Raw genomic sequence first — 26,874 nt, 5'->3', positions numbered from 1 at the left:
TAGGTTTACCTTTATATTTTACTTGATCATTTTCCTTTGCAGCTTTTAATATTCTTTCTTTATTCTGTATGTTTTGTGTTTTGATTATTATATGGTAAGGGTTTTTTTTTTTGATCCAGTCTATTTGGTGTTCTGTATGCTTCTTGAACCTTCATAGGAATATCCTTCTTTAGGTTAGGAAAGTTTTCTTCTATAATCTTGAATATATTTTCTGGGGCTTTGAGCTGTAATTCTTCTCCTTCTTCTATTCCTATTGTTCTTAGGTTTGGTCTTTTCATGTTGTCCCAGATTTCCTGGATGTTTTGTGTTAAGAATTTGTTGGATTTGTTGTTTTCTTTGATCAATGTGTCTATTTCCTCTATAGTATCTTCAGTGCCTAAGATCTTTCTTCTATTACTTGTATTCTATTGGATAAACTTGTGTCTGTAGTTCCTGTTCGTTTACCCAGTTTTTCCATATTCAGAATATCTTTTCTTTGTGTTTTCCTTTTTACCTCCATTTCAGTCTTCAAGTCTTGAACTGTTTTCTTTACCTGTTTGATTTCTTTTTCTTGGTTTTCTTTGCTATTTTTGAGGGATTTATTAATTTCTTCTTTTTTTTTGTCTTCTCTTCCATTTCTTCAAGGGTGTTTTTCACTTCCTGTTTAAAAGTCTCCCTCATTTTTATAAGGTTACGTTTAAAGTCAATTTCTTCTACTTTTTCTGGATTAAGATGTTCAAGTCTTCCTGTTGTGCGTTCACTGGATTCTGCTATTATTACGCTGTTTTTCATGGTGTTGGAGGAATTCTTCTGCCCATCTCTTTCTTTAAATGAGGCCAGCAGAGTCTTGGCATCTTGGCCCAATCTTTGCTGTGGCAGACTGTATAGTTGGGAGTTTTTCTTTGTTTTCCTTCTCTTAGGTTCTCTCAGCAGTGGAACAGGCTCTCAGATTCCCTCCGCCCTGAAGCAGGCTCTGTTGGGGGATCCAAGGACCTCGCAGATGAAAAGGCAGGCTTGAGGGGCAGAGTGGAATCCTCATGTAACATTCTTATATGAATAAATCAGTGCTTCACTTGGACCTCCAAACAGTGGCTATGTTTTGTAATAGATGGTAAGTATACATAGAGCCACAACTGGAATATATAAAAGGAGAGATTTTGGAACATTCAGTCCCATATTAGATGTCTTTATCAAAATCTTCCCCTTATGGCTCAGGGGTCTATGTGGAAGAGAAGATGGAATGCTTGGTTGTAAGATTTCAAAGTAATATATGACTCAAAGAAAACAGTGTCTTCCAAACACAACAGGACCAATGAATACATGCACTCTAAAGAACTGTGGAGGCACATCCAGGGCCTGTACAGGTTCAAGCCAAACGTCCCCAAACTGATGGGGTATACAACTGGAGTCTCACTTCAGGGTAGGCCCTATGTCCAGGACTAGTTGACAAACACAAAATCAATTCAAGAAAATTTTGGTATACTATTATCTGCTTTTTTGGTATTTTCTTGTTGTTCTTATTAGTCTTTTGCCTGTTCCTTTTGATTTCCATTTTGTATTTTCATAGGGGTTTTGTGTGTGATTTTTGTTTTTGAAACAGAAGAGAAAAAGAACATAAAGTTGGGTGTGTAGCAAAGTGTGGAATATATAAGAGGAACTGGAAAGAGAAAAAATATAATCAAGATATGTGATCCTTTTCAATAAAAGACCATTGTTTATGAGATAAATAAAACAATTTTGCAAAAGAAAATTATTTTTATTTCATTCATGAATATATCATGAGCAACAGATAAGTCAGAAACATAAAATAATTAAAATAAATTGATATATCAATAAATAATTTCTTAAAGATGTCAATCATTTAAAATAAAGAAGTAATTTTGCTAAAACGCTTTGCTATTATTTTAAATAAGTTTATAATTAGAAACTTTCATTCTAATAGGTTTTCATTTTTATTGGAATTCATGATAGGCACAATACTCTCTAGTCTGAATGGGATGAATAATAGCAGTCCTGGATAAACAATAATATTCCATGAGAAACGACTTTTTATAAAGTGGGAACATTTCTGTGGTGTAATTATGAATGCTGTGCAACCATACAGTTTTCAAGTTAAATGTTGGTGATGGCTTGTTCTGTTGTTTATGCAGAGATGGCAAAAGGTGGATGCACTGGGGTTATAGATCATAGCAGAAGGGGATGACAGTGGGGAAACCTCCAGTGAATAATAGACATGCTTAGCAGGGACCAACTGAGACTAATAAAAAGATTTAAATAGATGATAAAATGCAGTAGTGCCTTAAAGCAATCAAAGAGACTGACCAGGAGAAGGAAGTGGTTGGAAGCTCTGGGCTCAGAGGTGAATGAGTACGAGAGTTTTGTCCTGAGCATATGCTGAATTTCTCTGTTTTTGGTTTTGAAGGATGATCCTAGAACTACTGGGCCAGGACATGAGCCTCACACACAGAATGTCAAGAAACTATGAAGCTAGCAAATACAGATTTTTCACTTGCTCTTTTTGGGAGAAGAGTCCTACATTTGTAATCTATTAGGTACAAAATATTGTGTTTTGTAGCTATTTACTCAGGAAAAGCCATATTCAAAAGGAAATGAAGGATCCAACCGAAGTACAATAAGGAACCAGTGTACCTGTGAAATTTGTGTTTAAAATCTGCCCAGATGGAGCTACTGGGGTTGATGGTGTTGTCCTAGAAGACACCAAGGAATCTGGTGCTTCCAATATACACACCTCTGTCCACTCTCGGAAGACAGAAGTCAATTTGCCTCCAAAATCTCCTAAGAAATTTTTCACACAAAAGCTGTCATTCTGTGCTCCTCTGCATAACATAGTGAAGTAGCTTGCCACAATCAAGTGCTGAGCAGAATATATGGACACTAGGCAAACAATTATCTTGATTACATAAAAAGACATGATTTCAGCACAAAAATTAAAGAGTTTGTAAATCCATGTACTGTTTAAAGTGGTAGTGGGATAACAGAGAAGTTAGGGATTGATCCTTCATGCTGCCTTAACTCCTAAGGCCTTCAAATATCTGGTTATATGTCTGCAGTACATTATAAATTTCTAATACCTTTTAGATGTGTGGCTTTTAAAATTACTCAACAATGTTCATTTAATTTGATTTAATGACTTTTCAGGTCAATGCAAATGAGGCACGAATGTTTACATACTCTAAGAGAAGTTTTCAAAGAATGATATACTGCTACAGGAGCATGCTGGGTGATGAGCCATGTGTACCCAAATAGTGCTGCCTTCATATAAGGATTACAAAGGAAAAGCACATTTATTTTTTTTTTTATTTTTTCGAGACAGGGTTTCTCCTAGCTTTGGTGCAAGCACATTTATTTTAAAGGAAAACAAAGGTCCTGCTGTTAGAGATATTATAGTATGGTAAATAAAACATTTTGCTCTCTTGAGCATCTTAGTTTGAAACTCTTATCTATAGCAGGTCAGATGCCACTGTCCTTTACAGGTACATGCACTCTGAAACTTTGCCATGCACTTTCATGGGTGTGTGCACATAAAGAGACAAAAAGAAAATAAAATTTAAGAAAAAGAAAAGTAATAAATAACAAGAAAACAAAAATGAAAAAACTAATATCCCAGTATGTGCTTAATAATCTCATGACGTCAACTTTTGCAAATAAACATTGGTCCACCAATAAGTTAGTAAAAGATACCAGGAAATTATCACCAAACATTGGATACAAACCTGTATTCTCAGAACTTGGGTAGTAGAGGCAGGTAGCCAGCCTCCAAACTTCAAAGTCAGCCTAGAAAGTTCAAAGCCAAATGGTGCTATATGAGCTCCTGTCTCACGGAAATAATTTTTTTTACTTTTAACAATGTTAATTTTAGATAACACATTCACGTAGTAACAATTCTTTCATGAAGTAAACTGTTACACATGATATATGAGTAGAGAAGGATAGAAAATATGATCTGGGGCTAGAGAGTTGGCTCAGAGCTTAAGAGCACTTGTTGATCTTTCAGAAATCTTGAATTCAATTCCCAGCAACCACCCCATGAGATCTGGTACCTTCTTCTGGCATGCAGGCACACATGCAGGTAGATCACTGTATGCATAATAAATTTTTAAATAAAAAGAAAATTTGAGATGTGAGTGGTTGAGATGATCAAGATCTCATCCAGCATGCAGAACTGGAACAAGGGATACTTTTTGCGTTGGATTCCAGGTCTAAATTTGTCTGGATTCTGAATTAGAAATCAGATCATTGGTTGGAAGTAACACTCTGTATGTAGATGACAATGGGTTAAAGAGGGTTAAAGAGTTCATGGGTGTAACTTTGGAGCTTTGAAGGAGTTTTCATGTGTTAGTATATTTGGTGTTGGTGGGTTAGAAGTTGGCAATCATATCACAGTAGACAGGACGGATCCTCCATTACAGTCATTGGCTTTGCATGGAATAGGTATATCTGTGTACCTAGAGATAGGATAAAAAGTTCTCTTTCAGCAAAGCATAAGACCTACTACATCATTTAAGAGGCTATCACCTTGAGTTTTTATGCTTGAACATTAATAAAGACCTGAATTTGATACTGAGAAGTAAGTAAATGCTCAAATACTACAGACTAAAGAATCAAGATCATTGAAAAAGAGAGAAAATATTTAGGGAGAAGTAGGGGAACAAGGGAAGGTCATGAGAGATAAAAGAAAGGGGTAATAATATGATGAAGTAAAATGATAAATACATATGAAAATGTTATAACAAGGGTCTCCGCCTTATTACACCACCTAATACACCAAGAAAACAGTAGGCTTCTTTGATTGGAAACATAATGAATTATTTTTCCTTCTAAGAGGTTTAGCTTGGATTGTTTGCACTTCCTTCTCGTTTAATGTATATAGTTTTTGTCTTAGTATTCAAATACTATGAAGAGACACCATGATCTTGGCAATGCTTACACAAGAAAAACGTTCATTGAGGCTGGCTTACACTTTCAGAGGTTTAGTCCATTACCAATTTGGTGGGAAGCCTGGTGGCATGCAGGCAGATATGGTGCTACAGATGTAGCATAGTTCCAAATCTACATTGGTAGACACCAGGGAGTGAGGAAGACACTGGGCCTGGTTTGAACATTTGAAACCCCAAATCCTGTACCCAATGAGACACTTCTTCTGACAAGGTCACAGCTCCTAATCATTGTCAAGAGGAACAAACTAAAGACCAAATACTTAAAATCTATGAGACTAGGGGGGTTATTTTTATTGAAACCACCCACTTCACTCCCAAGCACCATAGACTTGTAGCTATATCATAATACAAAATTGCATTCAATCCAACTTTTAAAGACCCCATAATCTACATCAGTATCAACACTATTTGAGACTCATAGCAATCTCTTAAATGTAAAATCAAAATCAAAAAGTGGATCACATACAATGGCATTGGATATTCAACACCATTTCAAATGGGAGGAAAGGAATCATAGTGAGGAAATTCTGGACCAAAGAACTTCAAACTAGCATGGCAAATTCTAAACTCTGCATCTCCATGTCTGATGTCAAAGAACTCTTCAGATATCCAACACTTTTCAGTTGACTACAACACACTTCTCTCTCTCTGGAACTTATTTCACTTGCTTTTAGCAGTTCTTGGTGGGTATCTCACATTTTGGCATCTCCACCATCTTGGGAGGTCCCCAAAGCAATAAAGGATTCATATTCACACCTTCATGCAAAACATCTCTGGGCCTTTATGGAGGGAAAGCACTGAAATACACATGGCCTCAGCAATTTTTCTTAGCTGCAGAGGGACGTGTCACAGCTCTTTTCTTGTAACTGGTCTCATAAAGTCAGATCCACATGGCCAAAGATGCTAAGTTCTGCTGCTTGCTGGAAATGTGGGCCCCTCATTCAATTACATGTGTATCAACTTTCTTTTGTTAATGATTTCCTTCATTCCTTGAGCTTTACCTTAATTCCTTTGCACAAGTTAAAAGCTTTGCTAGGTGGAGTCACTGAGATCACCACTTCATTTATTACATTTAACATCATTTTAAAAAAACTTTTCATCTCCTTCAGCACTGGACTTACTTCCTACATTACATTTCCTGGTGCTCCTTTTTCCCTCAAACTGTGCATTCCATAGTTTTCCTTGGTCAGCTTGTTTTTCATTAGAGATCTACATTAAAGTGACAACTAACCACGGGACAGAGTCAATGATTGCTGACAAAACCATTAATCCAAAATTCTTCAATTTAGATTCTGGAAGATTTTCAGGGTGGGGAAGAAAAGAAGCCATATTATTTGTCAACATATCACAAGAACAGTCTCCAAGCCACTTACTAATATTCTTCCCCTCTGAAGTTGAGCTTCCACATTTCAAATCACCCTCAGCACTGCCTTCCATCATCCTACTAGAATGGTACATTAAGACCTAGTTAAATGTATGTCCATTTTTCTTGTCCAAGGTACCAGTCTTTCATATTCCCCAAATCATTATGAGGCCTGTAATAGCAATGCCCCATCTCTGATAACTTGTTTTAGCCAAAGTTCTATTTTATGAATATACACCATGAACATGGCCAACCTTAAAAAAGAAAGCATTTATTTGGAGCTTGTCTCTAGTTTTGGAGGTTCAGTTCATTATCATCATGGTGGGGATCCATGGAAGCACACAGGCAGACATTTCACTGGAAAAGTAGCTGAGTTCTATACTAAGATATGCAGGCATCAGGAACAGGAAGCCATGGGTCCTTACTCGGGTTTTTGAAACGTCGAAGCCTACCCATTTATTCCTTATCCTTTCAAATAATGACCACTCCCTGACCAAGCATTCAAATTTATGAGACTGTAAAAGCCATTGTTGTTCAAACCACCAAGGTGGGTTCTTTGTTAATCCCAACTACTGCACCAGCTCAGCCTGGATGCCAAGTCTGAGCAAAGGATGTCAGGTCAGGATTAATGAGGTCAGGATTAATGGAACATGCACTCTGGATGTTGCAGAATCAGAAGCCCTTTTATTGTACATGACCAAGGGGGTTTATACCTAACAAAGACAGGTGGGTCAACAGGATGAAGATCTCATCGCTGAATCCTCTGGTTAGGGCCAAGGCAATGTGTACTCAGGAAGCAGGGTTGATAAACAACTCTGAGTAAGGAACTTTTAAGTTTCTCAGAAACCCAGAACAAGGGCAAAAAAGGTCACCAAGAGGAGATGAGTAGGAAGGCCAGGACTCCATTAGGTCCCAACACCCAACCATGTGGTTTATAGGCCTGTATACTGTGGAAGAAAAGTCCCATGATGTATTTTGGTTGGAAATACTGCTGAATGCTATAAGTAGAACTTAATGGGACTTTTAGTGTGAGCAGGGATGACAGCAATACTGAGAAAAATGCAAAATGTGGAAGTATAGCTCACAAGATTTCATAAGAAAGCAAGGACTCTAATATCAGTTTATGTTATGCACTGGCAAAGGATCCCGCTGAATTCTACACCTCCCCCCCACCGCAAGAATTTGAGTGACATTGCATTAGGAAGTAATGGGCTGATTTCTTTGGGAAAGTCTTCAAAATACCACAATATTTTGTGGCATTATTACTGGCTACTTATGAATCTATAGTGAAAAACACGTGGCACAGAATGATAAGCAAAACTCCAACAGCTAAGGCCACAACTTATTTGTGGTGAAACCTTAGGGTTCTTTTGCCCCAATAAAGCAAACAGGAAAGTTTTTTACCAGCTTCCATGTGCAGAAGTTGATGCAACTGGCCCAAGGGAAAGCTTCATAAAAAGTTGGAGGCAGAGCTTAGTATTTTCCAGTTCATACTGGTTTAGGGAAGAAAGGATGCAACACTGAGGGAAGTCAATGAAGGGTTCAATAAGAAAAGTCTCCCAAAGGCTCATGTAACTAAACATTTGGTCCCCAGTTGGTGATACTATTTGGTAAGGTTGTGGACCTTACTGGAGAAAGAGGTAACGGGAATTGTCCTTTGACGTCTTACAGCATGGCCCAACTTTCTGTTCCGGTTATGTAACATTTACAGATTGCCATACCTTCCTTGTCATTACTGAATGTATCTCCTCTGAAAACTGTAAAATAAAATGACCTTTTTTCCCCTAACTTGCTTTGGGGGTGGGGGGAGGGAGGATATTCTAGCATAATAGAAGAGTAATAAATTATCTACCTTCAGAAATTTTGGAATATTTTATTCATATTACTTCATGCATTTTAGCTTCATGTTTACTAAATAGTGCTTAAGGCAAACTTTTGTCATTAAATAGTTGAATTCATGATTCTAATAGTACTGTTGTTTTTCAAATTTTATTGATGTGGAAAGTCAACCAGAATGAAGACTGCGTAGTTTATATCAATTAATGGAAGTACTGCACAGCTATGAAGAGTCAACAGGTATATACAAAAACATGTTATCTTTGCTTTGGTAGTCTACACAATGTATCTTCTTGATGTCCATTATATCTACACAAGTATCCTTTGGGCATAGACAGAATAAATTCAATGAAAAATGATTATAGGGCCCTAAAACTTTATAGCATTTGATTTCATACGAAGTATAGAAACCTCAACCTGAGGAGCTTTACTTCAATTTCTCATTTCCTTGCAGGAGCATTGCACTGATACAGAAAAAGACTATACAGAAGAATTAAAAACACATTCACAGGAATGTAAAAAGCTTTAACTAAAAATTAGGTCAAGGATATATTTTGAATAAAATAGTGGCAAAGCTTAACAACAATAGTTAAATGATATCCTCAAGAAAACTTTAGTGTATTTTTACTTTTGGTGCTACTGAGGGCCTCACATATGGTAGGCAAGTACTTCTCCACAACCTCTATGGCCATCTCCTACACTTTGATTCCTTGGGTTAAATGTTCCATTCTAATAGTTTCTTTCTTCAAATTAAACAGTAAGAAAAATTATACTTTGCTGTACAAAAGCTATTGCCAGTCAATGTAGATGTTAACTATGCCTTCTGTATTTTACCAGACAATCCATCCCTGAGTATATTGTTCTCATTTCATAAAAAGTTCAATATTCTTCTCAGTCAGTCTTGTTGATTTTCTCCAAGAACTGGCACTGAGTTTTGACCCTATTGCATGCACTGGCTTTGTGGGAGCCTAGTCTGTTTGGATGCTCACCTTCCTAGACCTGGATGAAGGGGGGAGGACCTTGGACTTCCCACAGGGCAGGAAACCCTGACTGCTCTTAGGACTGGAGAAGGAGGGGGAGGGAAATGGGAGGAGGGGAAAATTTTTAATAAATAAAAAAAGAAAACTAAAAAAGAAAAAAAGTTCAATATTCTAATTTCATTCCCATTTAATTGCTGATGTCACACAGATAGCCCCCAAATTACACAATGAACTTGAAAACTTTGCGTTGCAGTTTTACAATATCTCATGCCTTTCAGATGATAAATGTTCTGTTTAGATCTTGTCAACCTGACACCCAGGAATTACCTGGAAAGAGGGACTTTTAAGAAACTGCCTCCATCAGGCTGGACTCTGAGTATATCTGACAAACATTTTCTGGGAGGGCCTGGTCCAATTTGGGCACTACCACCCCGTGCTAGGTGGTACTGGGTTGTATAAGGGAAGTTAAGCCATGAAAAGTGAACCAGCAGGCATACCTTCTCCATTATCTACCTTAGTTCCTGCCTCCACGTTCCTACTCAAGCCCTTGCTCTGGCTTATCTTAATTAATTATAATCCATAAGATGAAATAAACACTTTAGTCCCCAAGTTGGCTTTGGTCATAGGGTAAATCACAACTAAAACAAAACAATAAGTTAAGTAATAGTTAATTCAAAAGGTGGAGCCATTCTCAGAAATTATAGACATGCTCCTTTCATACTAATGTGATTTTTCATCCTGTTTTTCCCAGAGGGTGCAAAAAAAGGCCCTGGGGCAAGAACTGTACCATCACAAAGTTGAGGCTGACAATCATAAATTATAAGGAAGACTTTGCAGGGAAATACAAAACAATGACTAATTTATATCCTGAAGGCAACCAGGTATATCAATGTAGTCTTGCAACATATGTGTGTGTGTGTGTGTATGTGTATAGTTTTAGCCTATTCTGAACTTTAATTGTTCTGCAATTAACAATTATTTTGTTGCCTGTAACATCAAAGATTAGCTATGGAAGATGAAGACTTATTCCTCTGGTAAATCCCACAACTGTCTGACAAGTGTGTGGTTTGCATGCATACAACCATAACCAGTGATGTACTTTAACTCTTGATGAGTGTTGTTCTATCATTTAAATTAATATTTTCTTAAGACTGAATTCCTGGATATTGTGCAAGTGAATTGGGGCTGAAGGCCTTGCTACAGTCACTTATGTTTCTGTCCAATATGAAGTCTCTGATGACTTGCAAGGTTGGAACTTCGACTAAAGACTTTGCCACACACACTACATGTATAAGGTTTTTCTCCCGTATGGATTGCCTGATGGGTAGTCAAGCTTGAACGTACACTAAAGGCTTTACCACACTTATCACATTTGTAAGGTTTTTCTCCAGTATGAGTCCTACGGTGACTTGCTAGGTGTGAATTTTGAGTGAAGACTTTACCACATTCATTGCACTTGTAAGGTTTTTCTCCAGTATGGATTGCCTGATGAGTAGTCAGACTTGAGTACACACTGAAGGCTTTGCCACACTCATTACACTTGTAAGGTTTCTCTCCTGTGTGGGTTCTGCGATGATTTGCCAGGTGTGAATTTTGAGTAAAGACCTTGCCACATTCCAGACATTTATAGGGTTTTTGTCCAGTATGGATTACTTGATGGGTATTTAGGTTTGAATGTGAATTAAAGGCTTTCCCACACTCATTGCACCTGTAAGGTTTCTCTCCAGTGTGAATTCTCTGATGAATTGCAAGGCTTGAAGTCTGACTAAAGACCTTGCCACATTCATTACATTTGAAAGGTTTTTCTCCAGTATGGATTACCTGATGGGAAGTTAGGCTCGAACGCACACTAAAAGCTTTGCCACATTCATTGCATTTGTAAGGTTTCTCCCCAGTATGAACCCTCCAATGCCTTGCGAGGTTTGAAGTTTGACTGAAGACTTTGCCACATTCTTCACATTTGTAAGGTTTCTCCCCACTGTGGACTCCACGATGACTTGCAAGATGTGAATTTTGCGTGAAAACCTTGCCACACTCATCACACTTGTAAGGTTTTTCTCCACTATGGATTGCTTGATGGGTAGTGAGGCTGGAATACACACTAAAAGCCTTTCCACACTCATTACACTTGTAAGGTTTTTCTCCAGTATGTATTCGCCAATGATTTGCAAGGTGTGAATTCTGAGTAAAGACCTTGCCACACTCTGAACATTTGTAGGGTTTTTCTCCAGTATGGATTATCTGATGGGTATTTAGGTTTGAATGTGAATTAAAGGCTTTCCCACACTCATTGCACCTGTAAGGTTTCTCCCCAGTGTGAGTTCTCCGATGAACTGAAAGGCTTGAAGTCTGACTGAAGACCTTGCCACACTCGTTACATTTATAAGGTTTTTCACCAGTATGAATTACCTGATGATTAGTTAAGTTTGAACGAACACTAAAGGCTTTGCCACATTCATTACACTTGTATGGTTTCTCACCAGTATGAATTCTCCGATGACTTGTAAGGTGTGAATTCTGTGTGAAGACCTTGCCACATTCATTACATTTGTAAGGTTTTACTCCAGTATGATGCCTCTCATGTACCAAAAGGTAAGAACGTCGAAAAAAAGCCTTACCACATTGGACACATTTGTAAAGTTTCTCTCCAGAATGAATTTGCCGATGATGTGCCAGAGAAGAAGTATAACTGAAGACCTTGCCACACTCATTACATTGATAAGGTTTTTCCTTAATGTGTGCTTTGCGTCTTTTCATAAGTAGTGAACAATAAACATCATATTCATATTCATGAACAATGTGAGCTTTGACACCAATAGACGAAATCTGTTCAGATGATGAAATTGAAAAGCCACTGGTGATAGACTGAAGTTCATCATCATCAATATTCTCTGTAGATGGAAATGGCTGCATTTCAAATAAGTTCCTAAGGCATTTTCCTGTATTCTTTCTACAATCTTGATGTCTTCTATGGGTGAATTTATAACTCCTTTCACTGTCTTTCCTCTCAAAATCCTGTACGTTCTTCTGGAGTCCTCTGAACGAACAGTCTTTAGTGCCACTGCTTTTATATCTTTCTGACACCACTGTCTGGTCTATTTCCCCTGAATTGCTGCTCTCTTTTGGTGGTAAATCTTTAATTATATGTTCAAGAGAGTTGACTAGAAGACATAACAGATTTTTCATTAATTAAGACAGATATTCCACTCTGAAAAAAAGTTCCAGCAAAGTAAGATTTACTGAGTTAACTTATCAATTTTTAGAACCATAAAAAATAATGTAAGCATAATAAAATGACTGATCCCATAATTAATGTAATTAATTTATATGTAATTTAAATCATCAGGAAAAAGTGATTGTTTCAAATAACCCATGACCAAATGCTTCATATTGAGTAAAGTACCATAAATCAGGAAAAGAATATTTTTCCATCATATAAAGGTGTATACTAATTGCCAAAAAGTATATGGCTATACTATAACTGAGGGGAGGAAAGTAGATATTAACAGCTTATTCTGTAGAAATACACACTAAAGCACCAAAATAAATTAAAATGGAAGGTAATAATAGTTAAATTTATATAAGTAGGTGGCAATTTTGAATTGCAAAATGATAGCTAGAAGAAAAATTGACAAACAGTACCAGCAAAAACAATGCAATCATCTCTCATAAACCTACCTAGACCCACTAATGATGGGCATTTTTTAACATTAACAAGCAGTGCATGTCATTTATACTGCACAGCACATACAAAAAACAATCACTTATAGGTCCTAGTAAATATTATAAAGCAATTTTTGGATTTCATGATAAAGCAAGCAGGCAAACTTATGACTACATAAGTTCATAAACTGATAAATATAGGATCTGAAGATCTAAAGCACTGTTTGTGCTTATGAGTATGCACTACTCTTGTACAAGAGCTGAGATGGGTTCCCAAGACCTACATTGGAGAACTCTCAACCACCTATAATGCCAGCTCCAGGGGATCCAACAATTATGTCTGAACTCTGTAGGCACCTGAACTCCTGTGCGCGCGCGCGCATGTGCGCGCGCGCACACACACACACACACACACAGACATTTAATTAAAAATGACAAATATTAAAAATAAAATATCACGTTGTAAAATGGTAAACACTTTCATATTAAGAATAAACAGGACTTTCTATTACAGTAGTACAAAAAAGGAATATAACATTGTCATTTACCTCCTGTGTTTTTATGTATGAAACAAAGTCATTATATAGAAAATATAACTGCATAGCCATGATTATGAAACGAAGGCTCACAATACCCAAGACATGGAATCAGCCCTCAAGTTCATCAACAGATTGATTCATAAACATAGGCATTACAGAATTATTCAATGATAAAGAATACATGGAATCCTGTCATTCATTAGAAAAACTGACAGAACTGGAGAGCACTGCATTAAGCAAAACAAATTAAATACAAAGACAAATGTAGCATATTTTGTCTTACATATGGAAATTTTTCTAAAAAGCCTGATTCAAAAAAATTATAAAGTAGAAGAGATTCTATCAGGGAAGGGGAAAGAGAAAAAGTAGAGTAAAAAAAAAAATGTGGGCATGATCCAATGCAAACATGAATGGAATGTTTGCTGTCTCTCACTAATTTAGATAAGTAATATGTCATGTTATGGAATATTTGTTTACACTGTGAGGATAGGTGTCACTGTGATTTGGATTAATAAAAAGTAGAATGGCCAATAGTTAGGCAGGAGAGAATAAGTGGGACTCCTGGGGAGAGAGAAGGAACTCTGGGAAGAAAGGGGGGAAATGCCAGTGAGACACTGAAAAAGTCAGACATATGGTACTGAGCAAAGAAACTGAGCAACATGACATAACGTATATTAATAGAGATAGTTAAGTTATAAGAGCTAATTGGGAAAAAGCATAAAATAAGGCGCATCTTTCATAATTAATGATAAGTCTCCAAATCATTATTTGCAGGCTGGTGATCCGAAGATAGCTAGACAAGAAAACTTGCTACATTTAGCACCCAACATTCAGCACATAAATCTACATAGGGCCTGAGAAAGTTGGAACAAAAAGTCCCAAGTGTGACTTTCTGGTGACCATGTTCTTTCGGGTAGGCACTTTTCTTACAGCATACAGAATCACAGATTCTTTAAAAGATTTTGCTGGAAGGAGAGAGAGCACGAGCAAGGAACTCAGGACCGTGAGGGGTGCACCCACACACTGAGACAATGGGGATGTTCTACTGGGAACTCACCAAGACCAGCTGGCCTGGGTCTGGAAAAGCCTGGGATAAAACCGGACTCTCTGAACATAGCGGACAATGAGGACTACTGAGAACTCAAGAACAATGGCAATGGGTTTCTGATCCTACTGCACGTACTGGCTTTGTGGGAGCCTAGGTAGTTTGGATGCTCAACTTACTAGACCTGGATGGAGGTGGGGGGTTCCTTGGACTTCCCACAGGACAGGGAACCCTGATTGCTTTTCGGGCTGAGGGGGGGGGGGACTTAATTGGGGGAGGGGGAGGGAAATGGGAGGCGGTGGCTGGGAAGAGACAGAAATCTTTAATAAATAAATAAATTAAAAAAAAAGAAAAAAAAAAGATTTTGCTGTACATCAGAGCACTTGAACAGCTGGTATGCTAGGTAAAAACACCTACTGCATCTTGATCTCAGCAACTTTCCAGAGCTGGGATCATTAGGCCAAAGGAGGCAGAGCCAGTCGCCAAGCCATGTGCTCACCCTAGAGAGTAAAGGTTTGGTTCATGTGGACAGAGAAGGGTACAGACATGCATAAACTCAGACTTGAGTCAAGAAAGCCTCTGAACAGGTCACAACATACAGTGTGCCTGAATGTATGCTTAGATGCTATAGAAAGAAAAAAATGGGTATGGAAAGTCATAACAAAATCAATCAATCAATAAATAGTTTAAAAATAATAAAGTAAAGTAATTTTTAAAAAGCAATGTAAGGATGGGAAATACATAGGGCTCGATCTTATATGTTGCTTTGATGACTTTAAAATTTTTGAATGCTGATGAGCAAAACACAAATGCTCCTGAAAGACAGTCGATTGGACAAAAAAAAAAAAGCTAAGTTAAGTATTTTAAGAATGTCTTAACTTCATAATGTAAGGTAGGAAATCTGATGTGTTGGGGAAGATGTTATGCCTATGACTCTACAGAAAGCAAACAGCTATAAATTGCTTCAAAATTAATGAAGATCAGATTTGTTTGGGAGAAAGCTCCTAAAAGTCTTGGTTATAGAAATGAAAAAAAAAAAAACAAGCAAACAAAAAAACAAGAAAATCTAAAAAACAGATGATGTACATGCTGATACCTCCACATGGGAATAGCTCTGAGACTGGATGAAATCTTGTTTGCTAAAGAGGCCTCATGATTTATTATTCCATATCATCTTTACAAATGGCATGGATAGAGGTTTGTTTATATAATCCAGAGACTTATAAAGTCAACAGATCCTTTATGCCTGCTAAAACATAGAACAAAAACCACCTTTAGCTGACCTGTACACACCATTCTATATTTGTTTTAATGCAGATACATATGTTACATAAAGTTTGTGTTTTCATAAAATAAAGGGATCAGATAACAATAAAGACAAGCATCTCAGGTGACCCAGCATTTTAGAATGTCTCTGCTGCAGTTTCCTAAAAATTCTATATACAGGTTAATACATAGTCATCTATTATAGTCAAGCTTGTAGTCATGTTAGTTAGATTTTCTAAATATATAAATTATATTTCAGTTAGACAGATAACCTTCAAACCTTTCAAAGACCTACAGATTTTGGCATTTAGAATGTTTTAAGAACTTAGGACTTTTCTCGACAATGAGACACATGTGCTCCTGGCATCACCAATCTACTTCAAGAGGATGATGGGCATCGAAGAGGCTCCTTATGGAGTTTGTTAGCCATTTGGGGAAGAAACTGTTCTTGCCTGAACTATTTGACAGAAATGAGTACTGAAGCTGCTTAAAGAAGATGTTCCTGCTTCATGAAAAAGTCTGCCAGACATTCTGCAGGACAGAGAAGAAAGTGACTAACTGCCAATATAGGTGGAACTGTCTTTGAAATTTCCTGCTTCATGGAAAACTATGCCAGATACTATGGGCCTGTAGGCTGAAAATGAGTGCCTGCAATGTTACAGAAGAACTTTAGGAGACTAGGCAGCGAGATGTCTCTGTCAATTTTAGAGTTCTGGAAGTTGCTTACAATGCACTTCCTGTTAACTTAGGCAAGATGATATTCTTGTTGGGGTCTTTGATGGAGTTGAAGAATAGTTATAATTATTGTTTTCCTTAGTTATGATAAAAGATCAAGTAAGATATAAATATTGTAACTATAATTATTGCTTGATACCTGTTTTGTCATATGTACTCTTGCTATGTTAAAGTTAAAACCTTCCATTTTATTTAGATAGAAAAGGGAGGTGATGTATGCTGTGCATATGTTTTACTGCCATCGGTTAATGAAGAAGCTGCTTTCAGCCAATGGCTTAACAGATTAAAGCCAGGCTGAAAGAGATATAAAGTAGGTGGAATGACACACCATGTAGCCACTGAAGGAGACAGATGTGACCCCAGAACTTTACTGGTAAACCACGAACCACATGGTAAAATTTAAAATAATAGAAATGAGTTCATTTGAGATGTAAGAGCTAGCTATAAACATGAATACGCTAACAAGCTGAGCAGTGTTTTAAATAATATAGTTTCTGTGTGGTTATTTTGGGTCTAGGCAGTCAGGAAACAAAAGAGCAGCCTCTGACCACACATAGATGCATTGGTTATGAACACATGGTCTATTACTTAACTTGGCAACTAGCAATAATGTCACAAACGTAAGTCACAAGAACAATATAGCCATGCCATGTACATGTCATCATTAGTCTTCAGTATCTACATTCACAAGTTGAGCTGCCTTATTGATTATACAGTAGTTCTATTTACTTTTTCTGATTTGTCTGTAATTAGTTCTTATTAATGAATCCCAATCTAGATTCCCAACAACAGAGAACCCAAATTCCCTTTCTACCACATCCAGATCAAGGCTCACCTTTTCCACAATAGCTATCTTTCCAAGTGAAAGTGACATTCACTTTGGTAAAAATTGGCATTTCTGCAAAATAATAATGCTGAACTTCATTTCATGTATCATTTCTCTTCAGTAAATATGTATTAAAGTTAGGCATCGTGATGTGTACCTCTAATCCATCTGAGGAGTCTGAGTGGCCTGTGCAATGTTCATCTCAAAAAAAGAATACATAAAAAGTAAAATGAAAAGAATACAACATTTCTAATGGGGTGGGAGCCTGGTATGGTTCTAGCTTAGCTAGGCCCTAAGTGTAAGCACCACCTCTTGCCTAACACACACACACACACACACACACACACACACACACACGCACACATCCCCATTTTTAGGCCGGCTGTTTTCATGCTGGCTTACTTCAGGTTTTACATTTTGGCTATTAATTCACTTTTGGATATATGGTATGCAAATTACTTGTCTACACTCAGAGGAAAATACCTAATGCAAAGTAACAAAAGCCTGTTTCATTTGGTTCTTCTCAGTTAGTCATGGTAGGTTTCACAATGGTGACAATAAGTATGGAAGAGGAAACATTCTGAGACAGAGGCAAAAGACAGATGTTGTTATTACATCATCTGGCAACTCAGCTTTTGAGTGATGCCTGCACTATTCTGGTGTTATTTTTAGTAGCAAAATTATTTAATTTACCTGTGTGTACATAAATAGCTGTCTGTGTGTGTGTGTGATGAGTTTTATTTGTCCAGGGAAATGAAGTTCTAAATATGACAACATTTATCATCCCAGAGAACATTTTACTGGACAAAATGAACCAAGTAGGAAACCATTATGTGTTGTTTTGTGTTAGCCTAATTATTTCAATTTTTAAGTTTTATTTCTATTGAGACAGACTCTGACTACATAATTGGAACTCAATTATGTAGATCAGCTTTGTCTCAAACTCAGAAAGATCCCCCTGCCTCTGCTTCTCAAGTGCTGGGATTAAAGTCATTTACCACCAGGCCCAGCTTAGCCTTACTAATACATCATTATGTTCAACATTAATCCCTCTCAGGGTGGCTCATCCAGTTACCTATTTCCTAATTAGATTCACCTCTTCAAAGTTCTACGTCAGGGAAGCATGGAGGCCCACATACATAATTATATCAATTGTCAGGCTAAAGCAGGAGAACTGAGAGTTCCATGCTAGCCTGGTCTGCAGAGATAACATTGCTACCCATCCTCCTCCCACACAGAATGTTCCATTTCACATTGTCAAAGAGAGTTAAACATTTCACCATGAACCTTGTATAGCACCTCTGTCAAAATTTAATCAAATGGTAGCTCATGCATCTAATCCTAGCACTTGGAAGGCTGAGACAGGATGCTTACCAAGAGCTACACAGTGAGTTTCAGATCAGTCTGAAATGAAGAGTGAGACACTACCTCAAATACACAAAGAAGAAAAAGATTAAAAACAAACAAAGCTACCAGGACACCACGAGAGAGTTAAAGGCTAAAGTTCTCTACCTGTAAAGGATAGTGACAGACTTATGTTTCCCATAGAAACCCTGACTTGCCAATGCACAGCGGTACAGCTTCCACTCTACCCTCTGAGAGCTTACCTGTCCTCACATATTCTTGTCCATTTGGTTTTCTGGTTATTACTGCCTTACTCTCCACGATCCAGGACCCTTTCTCTTCTTCCAACATAGACATAATATTCAGATTAGGAAGTGTGACTCCTGTTTATAAAAAGACAGTAATACCATGTAGTGAGGTTTTTATAGAATATCTGTCCTATGCTAATGTGGGGAGAGAGCAAGCTTCATATAAATCTAGAAAAATACAAAATCATTACTGACAGCCTCCTTCTGGGAGTTTAATGGACAGATATCTAGTTATGTATCAAAATGATTGAATCAAAAGTTCAGGGAAAGAAAGCAAAGAATTGGATGTAGTGGGACTCTAATACAGTCATTTGTATCTAGGGTAAACATAAAATATAATAGCTGTTCCTCACTATATATAGGGCAACAGTAGAATGTATTAGCGTTAGTTGAAGGTACCAAACTATGAAGAAACCACAGTAGAGAAGAGTGACTGCTTTCTATGATTTATAGATTTGTTTTCTGTTGTATGATTTTGGCTACAGGACTATCCAGACACACCTGGAGATCTTGCACTATTAGGTACTGCAAGCAGTACAAAATAAGAAGTAAAGGTTTTGGGAATGTGATAATTTCCTCCAGAAAGCATATAGACCAAAGGGGCTTCGATACTCCTAATACAACTTTTGTGTACTGTCAATAAATATGCTTCGAACATAGGTTCAAAGTTCAGGTCACAGAAACTGTTTCTCCCCGTTGCCAGAGGGCCTAAAATTTACGTGACTCTCCTTCTTTGAACACCCCACGCAACACAGAACACTCAACATTGGATACTTTAAACACAAATCTAGGTGACATGAGTCATGTGTAGTGACACATGCCAGTAATTCCAGCACTAGGGAATGTGAGGCAAAAAAAAAACAAAAAAAAAAAACAAAAACAAAACTCTTAAGGTCAAGGCTTCTAAATTATATAACTCAAGAGATCAAAACAAAAACAAAATCTACCACAAGGGCCAGAAATAACACCCAGTGCTTGTTGGTGAAAAAGTCTTAGGTTCTATTCCCAATGCTGAGCAAGAGAAGGAAGAGGGAACAGTGGGAGGAAGAAAGGAAGAGGCCACATGGTTCCCCCAAAGGCATGGAAAGAAAACTGCAAGGTTACATGGCAAAGATTCCCAACTCTTGAAAGAAGTCATCCTTACCGAGGGAGACCAGGTTGCTGTAGTTCTCCAACATGACATCCCTGTGCAAAGCCCTCTGTGCAGGGTTCAAGCATTCCCACTCCTCCTGAGAGAACTCTATGGCCACATCACTGAAAGTCAACTTCCCCTAAAAGGAAACAAACACATTTCACTATGTGGACATTTAGGATCTTCACAAAAAGACAAGAAAAGGGGAAAAAACAGAAAGACTGAGTTGATGAGACCAAACCACCACCACTCTGTGAGATTACAAACTATATATCTGATGTGGGAAGTCCTCCTATATATGTGTTGCTTTTATTGGTTAATGAATAAAGAAACTGCTTTGGTCTGACAGGGTAAAATAGAGAGAAGTGAGGAAAACTAAGCTGAATGATAGGAGAAAGAAGGTGGAATCAGTGAGAAGCCATGTAGCCCTGGCTGGACAGAACTTTATCCAGAAAGCCACAGCCATGTGACAATACACAGATTAATAGAAATGGGTTAAATTAAGATGTAAGAGTTAGCCAATAAGAAGCTAGAGCAAATGGGCCAAGCAGTGATTTAATTAATACAGTTTCTCTGTGGTTATTTCAGGAGTCTGGGTGGCCAGGGAACAAACAAACAGCCTTCCTGTAACATATGTTTTTGTCTAGTTCTCAGACATACAGTTCACCTGGCATCTCCAGAGTGATAAGAATGGATTTGTTTTCTATGATTATGATAAAAGGTAAAATGAAGTCCCGAGTTAGAGGACAATTTACAGGGCCCAAGACGACCAAGGCAGGAATAGGTTCGAACTTCAGGTCTTAGTCCCCATCCTCCATGGAGAGGATTGGGCTGAAGGCATGTGTGAATACCAATGACCAAAGGAATTAAGTAATATGTGAATAATGGAATCTTCATAAAACCTCAAATAAGTTTAAAGCTTTTATCCTACATTCTGCTATGGGGAAAGTACTAAAGAGTGGCTTACCCAAGGAGGGAGTGAAAGTGACAGCCCATCTCATGTACATCGCTTTTTCTGTCTTCTCTGAACAACCTGTCATCTAGAGTCTTTGGAATGTTCTTTATAATAAATAGGAAAAGGTAAAGGGTTTCCTTGGTTTTGTAAGTTGCCCTAAGAAATGAACCATAAAACTGAGGAGGAAGCTGTATAGATCCTTGCTGAGCATATTCTGTGAAACTGGGTCCTCCAGCTGTTTAGTGTCAGAATGCAACTTGATTAGCTGACACTGGGCTGCAGTACACTGCAGAACTACTTGACTGGTATGTGGGCTACCCTAAACTTTCTGATTAATGAGTGTACAAGACCTACCCTAGTTTCTCCTATGTTCCTAAATTAAGATGCATCAGAACAACACGGTATGTCCCTAATGTTTTTCTGCTTTGTAATGAAATATTATGGTATCACATCACAGAGCATTTCTCATGTTTGTAGACAATACAAAAATAAACAAAAGCCAACACAAGGTCTGCTCCTTTCATTCACTGCCCACTCTGATAAATGTTCACTGTGTCCTCCGAAACCTTTTTTCACCCCCTTTTGCCCAATTCCCCTAACTACCACTTGGTACTTATTTGATAAAAGAAAAAGAAAAACCCACAGGCTCACCTCAACTCAAGTGGTAGATAAGATGTTTGACACACCCAGTTCAGTTTCTAGCTGAGCTAATTCATGCAGTGTCTTCTGAGATGACATCATGGGGCCTTAAGAAGTCAGCTCAGTGCCATGACACAGGCTTATTATCCCAGCACTTTAAAGGCTGGGGTGCGAGGACCTCTATGAATTCAAGGCCGGACTGTACTGCATATTGAGTGCAGGGCTAGAGTGGGCTTATTACTTTGTATGTTTAAATGTTTGCTAAGATGTATGTCTGGGTAAGACAGGAGTACCTGGTGCCCAAGAAGGCCAGAGGAGGGTGTTAGGTTCTCTGAAACTGAAGTTACAAATGGTGATGAGCCTCCATGTAGATGCTAAGAATACAACACATCTCCTCTGGAGGAGCAGCCAGATCTTTTACCTGCTGAGTCATCTCTATCTCTCTAGCTCCCCCCCCCCCAAAATCATTTTATAAGCAAAAAAGTTGAAGGTACAGCTCAAACCTGTGTTCACCAGTCAGCAGTAAAAATATGTAGGAAAACAAAACATGATTTTAAATAAACCCAAACATTAAAACTATCATGACCACCATTTTCTCCAGAGGATAGAAAGCAGAGAGGCGACTAGCCAGAGATGCAGCAATCATTACCACTCAGTGAGAGGAAAAGAAGGCGGTGAAGAGAACAGCAGAAGTAGATTTACTAAAATTAACACATTGATGTGGTTACAACACAGAACCAGGTAATCAAGAGGACTATGTTTCCTCATCACAGTCTCATGAAACATGCAATCCAACAAAAAACACTCTACTTTATACACAAATTTATCAACAATATGTAGATCATGAAAAATCCAAAAAACTTTTGGATTTTAGCAATGAAACCTGAGATGGTGTGAAAATACAGGAACCACTTAGAAGGGTATAATTCTAATACCAAGCCTAGAGGGGTAATTTGTAGCACTTATCAAGAACCCAATCAAGATGTGTTCACTGAACACTATGTGAGAACTATGTACATTCATTTATAGAATGTTCCCACAAGACTGTGAAAAAGCACTGGAAATGGTAACTTACTTTTGTAAAACCAAGCCTCTGGAGGTTGAAGCTACAGATTTTACTATGGGGTCAAGGCCAGTCTGAACTATATAGAGTTCCAGAAAACAGAGTGAAAGACTGTCACAAAAGAAAAGAGTATGTCAGGCAGTGATGGCACACACCTTTACTCCCAGGACTTGGGATACAGAGGCTGGTAGATCTCTGTGAGTTTGAGGCCAGCCTACAAAGCAAGTTCCAGGACAGCCAGGGCTATATGGAGAATCCCTGTCTTGGAAAATCAAAAAGAAAAATAGGAGACAAAAGAAAATGAGAGAGAGAGAGAGAGAGAGAGAGAGAAGCTACTCTACTTTCCTAATGGGAATACTTACAAAATAAAGTACCCTAAAAAATCTTTTAAATTCCTAAAAGAACTGCAGCTGTGGTTTCCTGGTGTCTAAGAAACAGTAATAGGCAAGGAAAAGAATGCTTCAATTCACTTCCTAAAATTCAGGACTGCTTCCAAATTTATGATGAAAGAGTCTGTTTAGGATACACATTTACATTTTTACTTTTGAATATCCAATACTAATTAATAGGAGGAAAATATTATTGTGTTTTTTATTACAAGGAAATATGCTCCCAAGTCTGAAAAACAGAATTACTTTTATCAGAAATGTGAGATTCAGAAGAGTCACATGGGAACAGCAGGGGCTACAGGATAGAAGTTCTGAGAATGTTCACAGAGCCCCCTTCGTTGAGCACTCAGGCTGGTTCATACTGACAGCTCAGGCAGTAAAGTGCTTGCCTGGAAAGCAAGTGGACCTGAGCTTGTATCCCCAGCACCATGTAAAAGCTGAGAGCATCTGCAAACTCCGTACTGTACTAGTGGAGAGACAAATCCATAGTGCTTAGTGCTCAGCCAGCTTAACCAATTAATGATCTCCAGATCCCATAAGACATGCTGTATCAAAATAAGAGTAGCAAGCCCCTCAGGAAGATGACTGATTTGACTTCTGGCCTTCAAACATGCCTACAACGTATGAGTACACTCACATGAACAAGTACATACTCCACATACACAGAGAGATGATGATAGCCCAGAATGCACTGAGGAAGCAGCCTTAGCTACACAAAAAGATAATCTTACTCTCTCTGAAAACAAGGGGGGAAAAACCCTAATATCTTAATGGTGAAATATAACACCCTCTAACCCTTATTCCAATTTTAGTTGTTGAGATGTTCTTTTGGAAACAATGACCACTGACATTATATCCTGCAGTATACTGGGCTATGAAGAATGCAGTTTCACATGAAGGTCCCCTTATCCCCATAATTGAAGAAGTATCTGTGTGTGCATGTCAGTATGTAATTTCAAAGTATAGTGTCTTTTTCCTACATCTAGAGAGCTAACAGTCAATCCTTACTAGGCAATCCTTAGCACAGGGGCTGCTTCTAGAACATATTCAATAGAAGTTTCTTCCATGTGCTATATCACAGGATTATTGTGAGATGAAATCTAGTGAACACAACAAAGGCCAAGGAAAAACACGAGGAAGAGCAAGTGAAATGTCTGTGCTACACTCAGTGCAGGACAGCAGCTTCCATGCCTAACACTTCAGGGAGAGCAGAAAAAAATGTGGTGTGTGTGGGGAGTGGGATGACGACAGTGGCTCACTTTACCTTCATGGCAGACATTACTGTTTCTTTCTGTTTCTTCATTTTCCTCCTCCCAGTTTCTTCCTTGAGTAACTTGAGTATTCAGAAGTCAGTCCTGAATACCAAAAGCACACAATTAAGATATCAAAGGTTTGTGAAGTGCTTTCATTAATAAAACCCTAATTTTCGGAATAATATTAAAAGAGAATGGGCCTGCATACATATACAATGCTAGCACTAAAGACTGAGGATTGTGAACTCAAAGGCCAGTCAGGCTAGTGATTTTCAGGCCTTATGGAACTAGTAAAACTAGCAAAACCTTCTCTCAAAAATAGTAAAATATAATGTTCCAGATAAACACAGCCATTTCCCTTCCCTTTTGGAGATGAGGGCACAATATACAGCCCAGACTGGACTTGAACTCATCACCCTCCTGCCTGAGTCTCCTGCGAGTCGGGATTACAGGGACATTCAAACCAGCTAAGCAAGGCACCCACTTCCTGTACCACAGCCAGAGTCACTGGGTCACTGGGAGGAATTCACCATGCAGAAAGATGGACCTTTTTAGCCCACTGCAGCAAGGGGCTGTAGGGACAATAAACTACTGCAGGAGAGACAACAAGAAAGTTGACACTTTTAGAAAAGAGGAAAACATCCCACCACTCCTCCATACCACACCTGTGAAACCAAAGGGTGACCTTGTCGAAAGGAGTCACATCACTGTTCTGGCTGAAGAAGGTCTAAACGGGGGCAGTATCCTCAAACCTCAACATTATTTACTCACTTGGAAAGTGCCTTACGTTATCTTTTCCAGGCTGCCTTAAACTGTCCGTATTCCTACCCCAGCTTTGCTTCCACACGCTGACATTACTGGTGTGTGCCAACATGCTCTGCACAATACGTGCCCGGCAGATACACATTTTGCAATTCTCTTTCTCACCACCAACATTTAAGCAAAGCTTTTTCAACAAAAAGGCAAGCTCAATAACAATAACCCTATTAACCCATCAACTCCTCCCTTATCTAGCCTCTCCCGCCCTCATTCTGCACTATCTCCTTGACACCTTCCACCAGCTTTTCTTTCTCTCCAGCCACCCTCCACACAACGGCAGCTCAGCTCGTGTCCCCTCACCTCCCGTTGCTTTCTGTACTCCAGACCCTGCTTTTTTTTTTTTTGGTTTTTTCAAGACAGGGTTTCACTGTGGCTTTGGAGCCTGGTCTACAGAGCTAGTTCCAGACCCTGCTTTGTGTATTCCCTCCGACGGGCCAGATATCCCACCGCAACCAGGTCCACTGTCACCTGCAGCTTCACCCCTCTCTAGTCCCCTCATCGCCTGGCTCTTCCCGCACCAACGACAGTCAAGTCTCCTCCCCAGCCGCAGAAGCGTCTGAATCCGTGTCCCTGATCCTTTCTGGGTGCTTCTTGTCTGGGCAGCCCTCGCCTCGCTCTGCTGCCATCTCTCTCCCACGTCCCTACTTCCTCAGTCTCCCGGCTCTCCGCGTCACGCGGGTTGAGCTGGCGCACAAAATACGGTTCCCGGGCATGGGTAAAGGTTCTCCACGCAGCTCCTAGGCAGGCAACCATTCTAAAGGCTCTGGGCAAACTCACCGGACTACAGCATTTGACCTGCGACGAACTGCTTCCGGGCCGCAGCGGAAGTGCTTCCAAGCCAGTTCTGGGAAAGTAGGCGGGGTCAGACAGAGTGATTGACATTGTCGAGGGGCGTACTAGAGGGTATAGACTGAGACGAAAATGTAAGGGGAGGTCGGTGAGTACGGGTGGAGTCCAGAGTCCAGAACTTCAGCAGGGCAGGAGAAAGGTGGTCAGGCTGGTGAGGGTTTCAATGACGAGATGGCGTGATGAGGGCGGAGAACCAGCTGGTAAGGGAATGTGGGCGGGGCCAAGGCCCAAGTGATGGACTAAAGTGGAGGGTGGGCATAGCATGCTCCTGGGTAGTGTACAAAAACAAAACAAAGCCAAAAGAGTGGAAGTGAGCGGAGCAGGTTCTGTAAGAGGGTTAGGGGCCAGGTTACTCTCCAGCACAGTGTTACCAGCCTCCGCTTCTTTCCCTTCCGAGCCCAGCTCTAAGTAGGGCAGAGTCAATGAGTAGCCATGGGTATGCGTGAGTAGGAGAAGCCCATGGTGAGCTTTTTTTTCTTATTTTTAATTTGAAGTTTTTTTTTTTTAATAATCGTCTATTTTTCGGTGTTATAATTGTTTTCTGTTACAAAAAAAAAAAGAATTGTATTCGCCAAAGTTGTTACTGTTTGACATTGAAGATCAATACTTTTCATTTGCGTATTTTCTCTCTGTCGTTTGATTAGCTTGGATAGGGGTTTAATCAATCTTGTTGATTTTCTCCAAGAACCATCTTTTTGTTTCATTGATTCTTTGGATTGTTTTCTGTGTTTCTATTTTGTTGATTTCAGCCCTCAGTTTGATTATTTCCAGTCTTCTACTCCTCCTGGGTGAGTCTGCTTCTTTTTTTCTAGAGCTTTCAGGTGGGCTGTTGGGTCTCCAATGTGTGCTTTCTCTGTTTTCTTTAAGTGGGCACTTAGTGCTATGAACTTTCCTCTTAGCACTGCTTTCATAGTGTCCCATAGGTTTGAGTAT

The 26,874-nt window shown here is 38.9% G+C and overlaps 1 protein-coding gene across 1 annotated transcript; it reads right to left on the bottom strand.

Moving 5' to 3' along the window:
• Window positions 1-9,192: 9,192 nt before the first annotated feature.
• LOC121449195 (zinc finger protein 160-like) lies at window positions 9,193-25,859 on the bottom strand. The gene is made up of 5 exons (XM_041653479.1): window positions 24,939-25,859; window positions 24,285-24,375; window positions 19,987-20,113; window positions 18,798-18,917; window positions 9,193-12,277 (listed from the first exon to the last, which is right to left on the bottom strand). The coding sequence occupies exons 2-5, from the start codon at window positions 24,321-24,323 to the stop codon at window positions 10,320-10,322; spliced, it is 2,244 nt and encodes a 747-aa protein (XP_041509413.1). The 5' UTR covers window positions 24,324-24,375; window positions 24,939-25,859; the 3' UTR covers window positions 9,193-10,319.
• Window positions 25,860-26,874: the final 1,015 nt, after the last annotated feature.

This window comes from Microtus oregoni, unplaced genomic scaffold (genome assembly GCF_018167655.1).
Source record: "Microtus oregoni isolate MIOR12 unplaced genomic scaffold, Mior012 000006F_ref0000085, whole genome shotgun sequence".
NCBI classification, from domain to species: domain Eukaryota; kingdom Metazoa; phylum Chordata; class Mammalia; order Rodentia; family Cricetidae; genus Microtus; species Microtus oregoni.
This window is presented reverse-complemented; position numbering and strand designations above follow the sequence as displayed.